Source organism: Rhea americana, unplaced genomic scaffold, assembly GCF_003343005.1.
Source record: "Rhea americana isolate MKP2758 unplaced genomic scaffold, rheAme1 scaffold_49, whole genome shotgun sequence".
NCBI classification, from domain to species: Eukaryota; Metazoa; Chordata; class Aves; order Rheiformes; family Rheidae; genus Rhea; species Rhea americana.
Genome location: NW_028186634.1, coordinates 4,356,256 through 4,369,992, shown reverse-complemented (window position 1 = coordinate 4,369,992; position 13,737 = coordinate 4,356,256). Strand labels below are relative to the sequence as shown.

Genomic DNA, 13,737 nt, shown 5'->3' with positions numbered 1-13,737 from the left:
AACTGCTTCATATAATCAAGATAAAAATAGAGCAGTTGTTTACAGCTCACTTCTACCAAAATGGATGGCGTAGCTACTGTTCCAGAAAGGTTTGCATGACCGAAAGGTTGCATGGTTTGGTTTGGTTTTGTTTCTTTTTTCCCCTTCTAGCTACAGAAGTTGTCCTAATTCAGTGCTGCTTCTCCATCTAAGATTTGCCTTTGTGGCTGTACACTCAGGAAAGCTAAACAAACAGAAGTAAGATGAGTTGCTGGAAACTTACTTGCTTATTACAGTTCGGGAATGAGTGAGTAAGGATGTATCATTCTTATACATTCAGCTCCACAAAATGGTCACAGGGCAAAAACCTGTTTTATCTGAGGGGGATAAAAGCATAACCCTGTACTGTTGGCTTGCAGGCTTATTCCACCATCAGCAGAAGGTGGATGGACTCTGGCAGTCAAAGATGACTGAAGTCTCTAGTGCATCTTTCTTACTGATGTTGCAAGAACAGCAGCGGTAGCTTTCCCTTGCCCTCCTCCAGGCTCCATAGCCACAGGTAAGTCTGGTGGKTATAGGATTTTGCAAGGAGTCTCTGGGGCAGAACAGGCATGAAGTCCTGAAAACAGTGATGGGATAGCACAGCATTTCACTGCATTTGTCTTTTAGAGTAACGGTGCTGTAACCCATGCGCTCACGGGAAATGATCTCTCCCTGGGGACTGTGTTTTTTTTCCATGCTGCAGTTTCATGAGATGTGGTGACTGACTCACAGCACTATTCTCTCGTTGAATGCTATGACTAGCAGAGCTTTAGTGGACTTACTCTAAAGTGGGACTTTTGCTCAAAAGGCATTTGTTCATTCTTTTGATTTTTTTTCCCTCCCCTTTTCATTAAGCAGCAACTTCACAGCCTGTCAGARCAGGCAATGACAACAGTGCTAGAAGGAGATTTGTCTCATTTCTTCTTCTGATAAATGGTGACTAAGACAAAACTACAGACAGACTTACGACGTTTTTTTTCTAGAGCTGTTTTGGCCACAGAAGCATGTCTGTAGTAAGGTGTATTGTACATGGACATGTAAGAAGAGTGTTCTGTTAAGAGAAACTCRATTATCTGTATCACCAACATCTCTGTTATTGCTTTAATTCAATTCTGACACCATGGATGAGACTACTAGGAATATACTTCTTTCTTCAAAACAGTAGTGTTTCCATACAAGTTACTGGCATTTGCTTATATTCTGACAGAAGCATCAAAACATACAGAGAACCAATAATTAATTTGTAAATGACTTTGCATTACTTTATTAAATAGCCAATTCTAAAGAACAGTAAAAAATAGGAAAGCATGCATCATTTGGTGTTCTTGAAAAAACATCTGTCCAAAACAAAAACTATTAGAAAACAAAAGTTAAACAAGTTTARCCCAATACACCTTCCATTTTCCATGTAAAAAGGTGTTGGGTAGTTATAAATACTGTTCCATCTCCTTTAGCAAAGTTTAACAATGTATACATTAGTATTTCTATTACAGTTTTTTCACATTTCTTTTGTAAACAAAATCAATTTTTAAAAGGCCTTGTTAGCAAGCTGAAGAACTATTGGTTTCCTGTACAGTAAATACAAATAGGAAGATGCTGGATTTTCCTGCCATTCTAATGAGCACACTGTTTACTAAAACATTAAAGAAAGATTTCAATTAGTATAAAAATATAACTGCAAAGAGTAAATGACTGAGAAGATCCAGTATTTGAGTGAGTCTTAGTTAACAGGTATATAAAATGCTATTGACTTTCAAATCTTAAGATCAGCTTTGTACAACTTSTGCTCTTCTGCGATCTGAGTATCACAGCGCTGTACACAGGTACTGGTTATCTAAAACATTCACTTCCTATTTACTAAAAATAATTTAACACTTAGYTGAACTAAAAAGTAGGTGCCGAAAAATGGGTGTATGTTTGGTGTGCATACAAAAGTCAAAGCTGACTAACAAGCTGCATCACTGGGCACCTACTCYTCACGAGGGGTCTCATTTCTCAAAATGTCTGCGCAGCTTAGCATGAATATAATTTCACTTAGCAAYAGAGTGACTTCTTCTCTAGTGTAGAACTTCTACAAAGCAAAATTACACACTTGTTCCCTTTCCCTAAAGAAAGGGAAGCAACTGGCTTCTCCTAGAGACAGTTTTGAGGCAAAGCTGTAAGCAGGCTTTTTGGAATGCTTTAGTTACTAGAAATGCTGAAATTACGTCATTGATACCACGTATTTTTTTTTCCTAAAGCAACATTGYTACATATTTGTCATTTTTATCTCAAATAAAAATGTGAAATTTAATTTTCTTCTTGTTMCTGCTTTTTTTGGAATCTGTACTCCAATGAAGAGTAAGACAACATAAAAAGAAGTKCTGTATCTAAATATAGGTACATTATAATCAGCTTTCTTGTAAAAGCACAGACTTGATTCAGATGCTATTTGGCCTGTATGTGCTATTATCCTCCATTCATCCTCTCCAGAAATCTCTAAGTCAAAATTGTATATCTTTTAAACTGTGAAAGGGAAAGCAGAAGCTTTTCAAGGTGCTCTCAACTTTTTTTTTTTTTTTTTTTTTTAAAGCACTTCCCAAGTATGGAGCCCTTTGAGAACAATCTTGCACCACTGCTTTTTCCAAATGCTTTATGGCAGAATTTTGCATATGCTTATTTCAAATTGTTTTGTCTGGATTCCTGAGAATAGATGTCTGGCCAAACCAGACAAGCTGCTAAAAACAGCAGCAACTGACACCCACTGATGCCAGTCTGCCCTCAGTAAGGAAGAAGGTATCTGAGCACTAACTTCCTCCACGTGAAGAGGGACGGACGGACGGACGGGGGTGGGGGGGAAGGGAGACTATGGAAGGAAAGGTAATGCTCTATCTCAGAGTTGTACAGAAACTTCCAAAATAAATTATCCTGGGTTTAAATTACACTAACTGAACCAATATAAAACTGCTTCCCTCGTTTTTTCAAAGCAACACTGCCTGACCAATTAGATGCTGTCAGATTGTTACAAGCTAATATAGGAACAACTTTGCCACAAGTTRCATTTGAATACAAATTTTCAGTTGAAGAGTTTTCTATAAAAGAATAGAATTTCTACAAATGTGAGGGAAAACAGCAAGTATGTCAGACACCACATATTGTAATTACTGAGCTCTGAACAGATATGCATATGTGGTAAGTAGTATTTCCTTTATAGAAAGGCCCAACCTGCTGAGCAAACTAAGATCTGCATAAAAGGAGTAAGCTGTTCTGTGTAAAGCAAAATGAACAAAGGTGGGCTTCTATTTGCAAATGGTATTTCAGTGACCACCATTACTCAGAAGTGGCCTTTTTCCCCTTCCAGTTCTTTTGTCTTTGCTCAAGTTCAGCTTCAGTGAAGGCTGCTGGACCCCAGTTTGTGATTAAGTGAGGATTCTTGGAGCCTGGAAGACAGAGTAAAATACTTGAAACAGATATTGCCAACTCTAACATTGCTCACGCACCCTCGGTTGAACAGGCTGAGCGTCATTACAGCATTATTTGGTAACTGCTCTTTTGTAATTGGGAATTCTCTCAGGAGAGTGGCYCGAGGCCTCTCCTAACTGAGAAGGAAGCAATGCCTGAGACAAAGTAGTGAAGATATTTTGTTGAGAAGTTCTGAACTGCTGCAGTCTTTTGTTTCTGCATCTCCCACCTTTTCTCCAAAACAGCTCTGCCTTAGTAGCCTCCCTTCTTGCCTTTACAGACGTCCCTGAAGGGTACCTCCAACAYTGCACTACAAAACCACTTTCCTCTAGGCTGACATACTACGCAGGTAAAGAACACCTTACTAGGCTTTATTACTCATTCTCCTCCTGAGCAAGTAAGAGCCTGTTTTTGCTCCCATGATCATCACTAATCTATTTTAAGCAGGACCAAATCGCTCAGGGGCACTAATCTTATCAATTAAGATCCATTGGTGCTGGTCCTAAATTGCACACACCGGATGTTGAGGATGGTATTGCACCGTTAGTTAGGCACAGACAACTGTTTCGTCTCATTCCACTTAGGGTCTGAATGCAGTATTCACAAAACTGACAATTCTACCACGTTGAAAGAGACCCTATTACAACCAGCAGTTTTGTCAAATGCAATGTTGGTAGGCTGTTGTGAAACCAACARGTTACAGGAAGAGGCAGACTTAGTGATCTAGGTGATCTAACTTAGTATTGGAGACAGAATGAGTACAATGTTCATTTGTGATTTTTTTTTTTTTGATAACATACCTGGCTCTATTAGTCGAATTAGTCCCTCGTGATGAGCTACTTTATCTTTCCAGCTTTTGGTGTTATTAGCTGCTGTTTCCAACTTCTTCTTAACCTCCTGAAATAAGATACAGCCCATTTGAAAACAACAACTTTACTCCATCTAAAAAGAACGAGAGAAGTCCTTCTAAATCTAAAGACTGAACAACCATATGTATGTTAGCCAGCATTCTGTGCTGAGCGTAGATACGACCATGCCATTTCAGATCGCCATCGTAGCTGGTTTAGTCAATCAATAGCCATATGAAAGTACACCCTCAAATCACAATCCAAGAATAACCAGGTTGTATAAGATTCTGCAGTGACATAGTTATGACTAATCTCTATGAAGACTGAAAGCATAAACTGTAGTTTCAAAACAGGAAGATGCATTTTCCATTCTGAGCCAAGAGCMAAGATGATTTAGCAGTCATCCCTCTCTAGCAGAAATGATAAGGTTAGACATGGAAAGGACCCCTTCTGCTACTCTCAAGCAAGACAGGCCTACTCTTCAGTCTAAACTGCTCTTTTGGTCAGTTTCAAATGCTGCTCCCTGCGTGGAAGGCCAAAACGTTGTTTGTTTAAATATGTCTGAAATAATGACTTAACTATCCCAGTGACCTAATCCACCATTTGTTTTTTTAAGGCCACTGTATTCAGCCAGTCATGTGGAGTATTATATCATGTTTTATACATAAAAAGTCAGAGACGTCATCTGGAAACATGCAAGTGTTATCCAAAAGTAACTCCTATGATGGCATATGACGTACCACCAACACAATAGGTTGTACCTACTCCATGTGTGTCTCAGCTGGCCCTTTTTGGCAGCCCCTGCAATACTTGTATTCCATGCTAGTCAAGACAGCTCACTGAAGCATCAAGCTCATCCTTCACATAGCTCAGCCCAAGGGCACAGATAGCATAAGTAAGTACACTCCCAAGCTAAACAGAACTCTAGTTGTTTTGTTTTCTTATCCAAATAGAGGCAGGATTAACACATCTAGCCCCAGAAAGAATGCAGTAGGGCATCCCTACTCACTGTGTTCYGACTCCTATTTCTTCCACAAATGCAGCTGATCTTCACCAAAACCACTTCTAAGTGGCACAGGCCTGGCATTTGGGACATGATTCCTACCTATCCTTGACAGTAGTTCAGTGCTTAAAAACTTTTTTGAGGAGCAAGTGCCAATAGCAGCACTTACTTACGTTTTTAATCTGTAGAAGACAATATTGCTRCGTTATATCAAAACATTGCACAGGTAATTAACTCAAGAGCATAAAGCATTTAGTCATGACAGCAATGGGACTGCATACAGATAGTTAGTCTATAGCAGAAGATAAAAGGACAAAGAGTATTTCAGGATGTGACTAAGCTGGCTTGCATATAAATTGGGATAAAAGGATAGAAGGGTAGTACATCTGAAAGCTGCCCTCCACTTCAAATATAGCCACTGGTTTAGGATGAAAAAAACATAACAATCCTATTGTTTTTATAAACCTTGTATCTTAATATTCCTCAAAAAAGCATGACACTGATGAACTTTAAATTCAGTTAACCTACTGGATACTGAATGATACCTGGCTAAGAAGGAGAGGGAGAGGCTGAAGAACAGAAGAGCTCACCTCATATTGCTCAAGGGCCTCCTTCCTTTCCAGTTCAAGCTGCTCCAATTGTTGCATGGCAACCTGAAGAGCCTGTTCCTTTACCAGTCTCTGGTTTTCTAGCTCTTGCTTCTCTGCTTCTGTCATCTGAATGGTCTGTTGCTGCTGCAAGTGCCATTTTTCCAGTTCTGCTCTCTTTGCAGACTCTTCTTCCAGTAATCTGCAATGGAGACTGCAATGTTAACTACATTTTCAAGCAAGCTGTATCCATTATGTAGCATGCACATAGGGAAGTCTAGCTAATTGTTTTCTTTTTTAAAAAAAAACCTTGAGAAGCCAGTAAAAATACTGCTTATTGGCTTAACTTCAATATAAAACTAAAATTATGCCAGTAATCTGACTGCTACAAAGCACTGTTCAGAGACTTCAGTCAATAATGCAAATGCACAATACTGAAAACCACAGAAGAAACAAACATGCAAGAGTTATCTGAATTGTCTTAGCAGGATTGACTGTAGGAAGAAAAATATCCATACTAAAAAGACCTCAGAAAGAGGAGACTTAACTCTGTCAACTTGAATTTAAGATGACACAGAAAGTCATGCTTTATAGTTACTACTTTATAAAATATACAGCTGAAAAGTTTGCACATGGTGGTCTAAATTTTTCAAATGTATACAGGTACCAGACCCAATGAAAAATAAAATTGAGCCTACTTTTCTGAAGTTGCTGAGCACTCACACTGGTAAGAACTCTTGCTATGAGGACTTAGAAATCAAACATTTATAAAAACCATAAATACCAGCCTTAGACTTCAGAGGTTAAGGAACAAATCTATTCTGCCTTTAAGATACTCTGTCCTTTTYCAGCAATGTGTCCAGGACACAAACATGCCCCCTTCCCCAACCTCTTAATAATGGCAGTTATTCATTATTACTTGGCAGGTAGGAGGGGAAATCAGTAGAAATAAGTCTGCTAGGTAAAATCCCACCTGGCTTGAAGTTTCCTAACAGTCTCTTCATCTTGACGTGCCTGTTTCTCATCCTCCAAAGCTTCTTGTAGCTGCTTATACATTTCTTCCAGCTCACGTACTCTTTGCAAATACTGTTCCAGTTCAGATGACTTCTGAGCAACCTGCTCTTCCATTTGTTGTCTTACCTAGCAGCACAAATTGAGGACACAGATGAGCTACCATTTAACTGAGGTTTCTGATTTTTAAAGGAAGTACTGGGTTTCCCTTAAATGAGATTTTCCAAAGACAGACCTTTTCCTGCTGCCTGCAGAGCAAGACAGTCAAAATGTGTGATTAACAGCACAAAAAAAAAATGCAGATCACTTGAATTAGCCTACTTCATGCAGCACAAGATATTTACCATGGTTTAAACCTAATTTCTATCTCTATAGTCATGTCAGTTTGGAGGGGGAAAAATAAAATGATGAAAGGCAAAGGTCAGGCTGGTTTAGTTATACTGTTTCAATTCCTTTCCTCCAGCAAGCTSTCCTTCAGTGTATTTCACAGTTATGCTTGGATGATGGCACTGCAACTTGTGACGGATAAAGGGGTTGGAAAGCCACTATGGAGGTAAGTGATAAACTGAAGATAAGTGACAGAGAAAGATGAGGAGGTAAGGGAGAGCCTCACATTTAAAGTCACCTAGTCTCTGCTCTTCATGTCCCACCCTCTTAACTGTTCAGAGCAGGACACAAGGAGTGCTCACAGGGTGCYAGAGCCATCCTTTATATGCCTGAGAAAGCCCTTTGAGATTAAAAATTAGTTCTTCTGGAAATCTGGGAATGGATTACAAGAATAACAGCATTTTAAAGCATTTTTAAAGCTACCATGCCTTTTTTTATACACACACACACACACACACCATGCCATATATATAAAGTTTAAGAAGCATGGTAGCTTTAAAATGCTGTTATTGTTATATTATACACACACACACACATATATACACACACAAATACATGTATACAGGTATATAAAGTTTGAAATAGATATMTAACACACACAGCATAAAAATTCAAGTTTAAAAAATACAATTAATTCTGAAAGTTCCTAAAATTTATTTTAATTATGTCTATATTCATTTTGCCTATTCACAAAATATGTACTGGCCTTAGGTTCTCCATCTTGGAAAAGTGGAAGGTTATCTTCAGTCTGTGTTTATCTTGTAAAACAAGTCATTTTATTCTCAAATTTCTAATAATATTTAAGCCTTGAATGCTATCCAAATTGTATGCAGGCTGCTACAACATTCGTATTCACTAGTAAAAATATTTTATTTCTAATAAAGGCAACCCAGGTTGCATTCTGATACCTCCTGCAAAATCCATCTGAATCCTTTCAGTGATTGCCCATGAGTGAAGCCATTGCTGAAAACATTGCTCATTATGAGTAATCATGGCAAAAAGCCACTTGTGCTACTCACCATTTTTTCTCTCTCCAGCTCTAGACTGAATCGATCTTGTAATTCCACTTGAGTCTGAAGTCTTTTCTTCTCTTCCTCAGCAGCACGTGCAGCTGCTGCTTCTAGTTGCTGTGGAGGGAACGGGGGGGGAGGAGAAAGAAAGAAAAAAACAGTTTGTCAAAATTAAACCATTTTGGGTGCATGAAATTTCATTTAACAATTTTTTAAGGAAGAAATCTTCAGATTKGTTTTCAAAAACCCAAAGTCCAAATCTATTCTCAATCTCTTAAGTATCATTTTAAATATAATTTTAATCCTATTATTGCAAGCTAATTTTATATTTGCAAATTGAAAACAAACAAACAAACAAACAATTACCAGACCTCCTCCAGGTTTCCTGTGCATGCAGGACTAGACAGTAATTCCAGCAACAGTGAAATCATGCTGGAATGTGTAGAGCTCACACAGAAACAGAAGTGAGAAGCATTAAATTACTATGGGAAAGCAGAAGTGCCACAAAGTTTGACTATAATAAGTGATTATGCTTTTGTGAATCACACTTCTTTAACAACTCCAAGATTGCCATGTAAGGTAAATAAAATTATAGCCAAAAATCACCACTTGAAATGGGGGGGGGAGGGAAGAGTAGCAGCCTAATCAGAGTTTAGGACAGGGAAGCCAACATGCTGGTACCTTCACGGCTTCTTACAACTTTTTTTCTTTTTTTTCCCCCCATCTTCATTTCACAGCTAAAGATGTTAACACTTTCTCCTTTCATGAGGAGTTTGATAAGTGTGTATAGTTAGAATGCTTTGAAGGCCAGAAATACAGTACTAGACACTGAAAACAAAAATAATCCTTTTGCACAAATTTCCTAAGAAATTGACATAACGCTTAGGAGGAAACAGAAAATAAAAAGCAAGCACCTTTAGCTAATATGTGAGGCTACTTCCACAGATGTTCAGTAAGAGAGGGACAGCCACCTTTCTCACCTTCGGAAAGGTCCCCATATTTAACTCCTCTTCACACAACCTAGATGAACTACTTAGAGGTCTAAAGGTGCCAAGTCTACACTTTCATTCGTGTTAAGTGCTTGCAGTATCATTGTAGCCTGAGACAGACAAACTCAGAGAAGGGAAGAAGAAGAGTTTTTGTTTAAAATTGTAGATGACACTACTTAATTACAGAATTGCTGTCCTTGTAAAGACTAAAATCATGTTACCAGTTTTTTAAAGTTCCTCCTCTGCCTCCTCCTAAGCCTATAATTGTGGTCAAATCCATGATGGCTATTTACTTGAAGTTTTCTTTTGATTTCCTGCCCCACTCCTGAATTAAACACTGCCAGTCTTGATCCGAGATAGAGAATGTGCCCTCACAAAGTCACTGCCAGAGAGCTCAACAAGAAAACTGCAAATACAAAAAAATTCACTCTGAAGAGAGTGAAAATACATTCTTTATCATCAACTGTCTGATTAATTCATCTCAGAGGACATCAATTCCTGGCAGGTAAAGTTACGGGTATCAGGATAGTTATATAGGGGGACTAGAGGGAGGCAGGGATGGGGAAGGAATGTTAATAGGCCCCACCATTACAGCTGGGGCTAGCAGGGGGTCTGAATCCCATGCAAAACCCTGAACTGGAACAGAATGGGTGCATACATCTCTGCGTGGCCTCTTCCTAACAAGATTTACCTTTTAAGTTTGTTCAAAGTATGCACCTCCAAAATTATATGAAAAATATTAAAAATTACCTATTTTAGACAAACATTCCCATACATCTGAAATTTTCTACCACAGGAGCCATCAAAGCACAAGCCAGTCTCAGGGTGCATTTTGGTAGCTGCTGTGGAAGTGCTGGTTCCACCCATCTGGAGCAAATCAAACTCTAAGTGTTTTGACAACTCAGATTCCCAAACCATTCCAATAGCCTTTTCCTTGAAACACATTTTTTTCTAGGCAATCAAACACAAAATTCCTCCAATACAGTAGCTCCCCAATAGTTCTACCTAGCAGAAGTGCAGTATTTCATAGCCAAAACTAATTTATTTTCCTCAAGAAATMACTTTAATCTGGTTTAAAAGATGCTTCTCAAATCTCTTTAGTTTATCAGTTGTGACTTTCACAAGCCTTACTGAAGCCTGGCAACACCCTACTGCTCCTTTGGGATTGCACTTATCTTATTTCCCCCCAACACACACACACACACACAACATAAACTGAACACAGCACTCCAGCCTTATGATTTCTGTTAAGAGGTGTATTACATACCAGTAACCAGTAAGTAACACAGGCTGTCCTTTCAAGCATCWTTTGCATTCTGTTAAACATATGGTAGAATACAGGGGCTAAAATTAAATCAAAAAGATGGTTTTCCACTGCCAGACTTCATTTAAGGCAAACAGAATAATATCCATGCCAAACACAGGCAACTCAAAGTTAATTAAAAAAAAAAAAAAGACAACAAATTGTTCCTTACCACAAATTGTGACTTAATGACAAGATTTCTGAAAAGGTCTGTTTTTGGATGTTTTCCGTTTGCTTTCTAGTATCCACATCAACCTGCTCTCACAGCTTTTTTCCCTCAAGAACATGGATTTTTTTCTAACTGAGGGCTAAAATTAGTATTTTTAATTTATGAAAAGCACAAGAAATGAGTAAGACTTGTTCTAAATGGACACGAAAAAAAATCCTATTAATTTAGGAAGGTATTGAACAGAACACACTTTAGACTAAGCATGGAGTCAAGATCTGAGCTGCTAGCTGCAGGCAGTCTTATTCAGTAACTGAAATGTTAGGCAGCAGGAATGAAAAGAGTTTGATGGCATTGTAAGCTATCTGCCAGGGATACACCTTGTTAAAAGGCATCACAGCAACAAAAGCATAGCAACTCTCCTTGTAAACTTTCTAAAAAGAAAAAAATTCGAAAGTATAGCTGAACACTAATCAAGTCTCTGTGGAGAACTACTTAAGAGATATCAGCTGTTCCAGCACACAAAGCCCCAACAGCATCTGCACTCTACTGTTAGTATGCAGCTAGAGCAAATGCACCTTTGTGCTATTTGCAGATATTCTGCCAGTCTTTAGACTTAAACTAAAAAGCTGTCTACAAGACAGTGAATTTATTTAGAACACCTTTGCTAATAGAAATTTCCAAGGCATATAAGTCAGGCTTTTAGAATTCAATACAGCATTTATAGCATTTAAACAACTTACAAATGGTTGGTATGTTCCTCAGCTCTATAAATCTCCCATAGACTGCCCCAGTAACATTATATATACACACACATGCAAAATGATTTTGAATCTTTGGAATTTCTGTAAATTAATCTTGTATCTCTGGAAATTAATTATGTGCCAAGAAAAGTGTTTCTCCCCTGCCTGAGTTCACACAATGGAACAGAAGAYTACCTATCTTAATAAAAAGTGCTACATTTCTTGGACATGTCCAACTGGAAAAACACAAAACAAAACCATCAATTAACTGAGCATAACTGAGTTTCCAGTTCCTGAACACCATCCACACAGCTGGGACTTTCTTTGCTTCAGAGGCTACACTAGTTTTACAGTACTTTCATATGTACAGGGGCTGGACTTGGCCACTTCCATAATCCAGGGGTCTGCTGAACAGTCCTTTAGAAGTGGCTACAGCCAACAAGGTTTCACTGCAGACTGAACCAGCAGGTATACTYACTTAAGGCCTCCTACAGATACACAGTGACCTCCCCTGGAGCAGCTYAATGCTCAATGTGTCTGAGCACCTGAACAGCAAATCAGATGCCTTATACTTCAAGAAGTTCATCTCAATCATAGAGACTAAGCTTGAAGGTTGGCAGCTCCCGCTCCCACCTTTCTCACAGTCTCCAGCTCTTTCTGCTTGTTCTCGTTGGCCGYTTGCAATTCTTTCATCTGCCGTTCTAATTCTTCTTGCTCAGCTAACAGTTTCTGGCGCAATTCTTTCCGTTTTTGGCGTGCCTCTTTGTGAGGTGGAGGGTTCCCCCCTCTAAGCAGRTTTACAGTGGTCTGTATGGCTGGAAAGGAATGTGCAAGTCATAAAGAAAGAAGAAAAGTAAGAGAAGACCAGAGAGGGGAAATGCAAAACTTTCTGGGCAGTCTTGCTGAATGGCTGTGGACTGTTTTTTTAAAACATATTTATTCTAAAAACAAAAATAACTGTGTTTGTTAGTTTTCCTATCTGTCAACACAAAATCAAAAGTAAAAGATACTTGGCATTCAGTATTGTCTGTGTCCTACAAGGAGACACTCAGGCAATTCTAGTACATTACATCAATTCTAACATTGATTTCTTTCTAAAAGGCAATGGACATACCAACACATTTTGAGTGCAAGTCATTTGCACACTTACCTAGCAAAAACAGCTCCAACATTTTCCACTACCTAGATTCAGTAATTCTAATTGAGAAGTAAAAAAAAAAATATTATCCAACATATATGTTCACTTACTTTCCTAGAACCGACCTTTAACCTTTTTTATTCTCACTGTCTTAAGCTGGAAAAACTTTCTCCCAGTAAGAAAATAGTTCTCATTTATTTATATTCAGTGAAGAACTATTCAGAGAGCAAAGTTGAGAAGTGGTAAATGATTTTGATATATTTATTCATCTGGCACAACTGTGAAAAAAGATCTCATTTTGGAAGCCAGTAATCATTACTCATACATCAGACTTTAATTAAAYTATGCTTCAAGGAAAATAGGGAAAGTGCTAATGAAAGCACACAGCTCTAAATATTTAAATGCAGTACATGTTTCAGTGATATCGGCCACACTATCTTTGCAAGGGCTTCAACCTCACTCTGCAAAAGATGCATATACCTATTACTCAGAACATATCTGGGCAAGGTATCACAGAAGAAATAAATAACTTCATTATGGCAACAGAAAAGGAAACCTCAATTTCCAGCCTTGTCCTCAGCTCAGAAGTACAGCCATATAGAAAAAGCAAACAGTAATATCCATTTTCTTTTTGGTTTTGGCTGCCTACATTGAGGCACCTGACAGAATTTGATTCCCATTACATGGATCATTAGTTCTTCCAGAGTATCAGRGCCCTTAACGATCTCTTTCCATGTGTCAAAAACAAGGACATCCAAAAATTACAAGACCAAAAATTTCATACTTGGGGTAAAGCATATCCCTAAGATTTCAGCTTAGTAAAGCACTTAACTTTCAGGTAACTTTAGGATTTCTGAATCCTTACCTTGAATCCACTCCTGCTTCTTCTTTTTATCAGAAGCACTAATCTCAAAACTTTTATCAAGACATTTTATGAGAAAAAGGCATTTCTTTCCATCTTTATCAGGCAAGGCCTAGAATGGAAAACAAAGGATTATGCTTCTAAACATTAAATTTTATGCTACATTGTTAAGAATTCTCTATTTAGTGTTCATGTTTATAACATGAGCGTTTATGGCCTGGTTTTATA

At 38.2% G+C, this 13,737-nt stretch overlaps 1 protein-coding gene across 1 annotated transcript in view; it reads right to left on the bottom strand.

Annotated features, from left to right (window-relative positions):
* Nucleotides 1-1,257: 1,257 nt before the first annotated feature.
* Nucleotides 1,258-13,737, bottom strand: part of SWAP70 (switching B cell complex subunit SWAP70) — a 38,718-nt gene continuing 26,238 nt past the window's right edge. The window contains exons 7-13 of the mRNA XM_085317089.1: nt 13,513-13,621; nt 12,143-12,324; nt 8,318-8,425; nt 6,874-7,040; nt 5,904-6,102; nt 4,263-4,359; nt 1,258-3,440 (exon numbers count right to left, since the gene is read on the bottom strand). Coding sequence (XP_085173215.1) covers nt 3,331-3,440; nt 4,263-4,359; nt 5,904-6,102; nt 6,874-7,040; nt 8,318-8,425; nt 12,143-12,324; nt 13,513-13,621 — 972 coding nt within the window. The 3' untranslated portion in view covers nt 1,258-3,330. The remainder of the gene's footprint in view (nt 3,441-4,262; nt 4,360-5,903; nt 6,103-6,873; nt 7,041-8,317; nt 8,426-12,142; nt 12,325-13,512; nt 13,622-13,737) is intronic.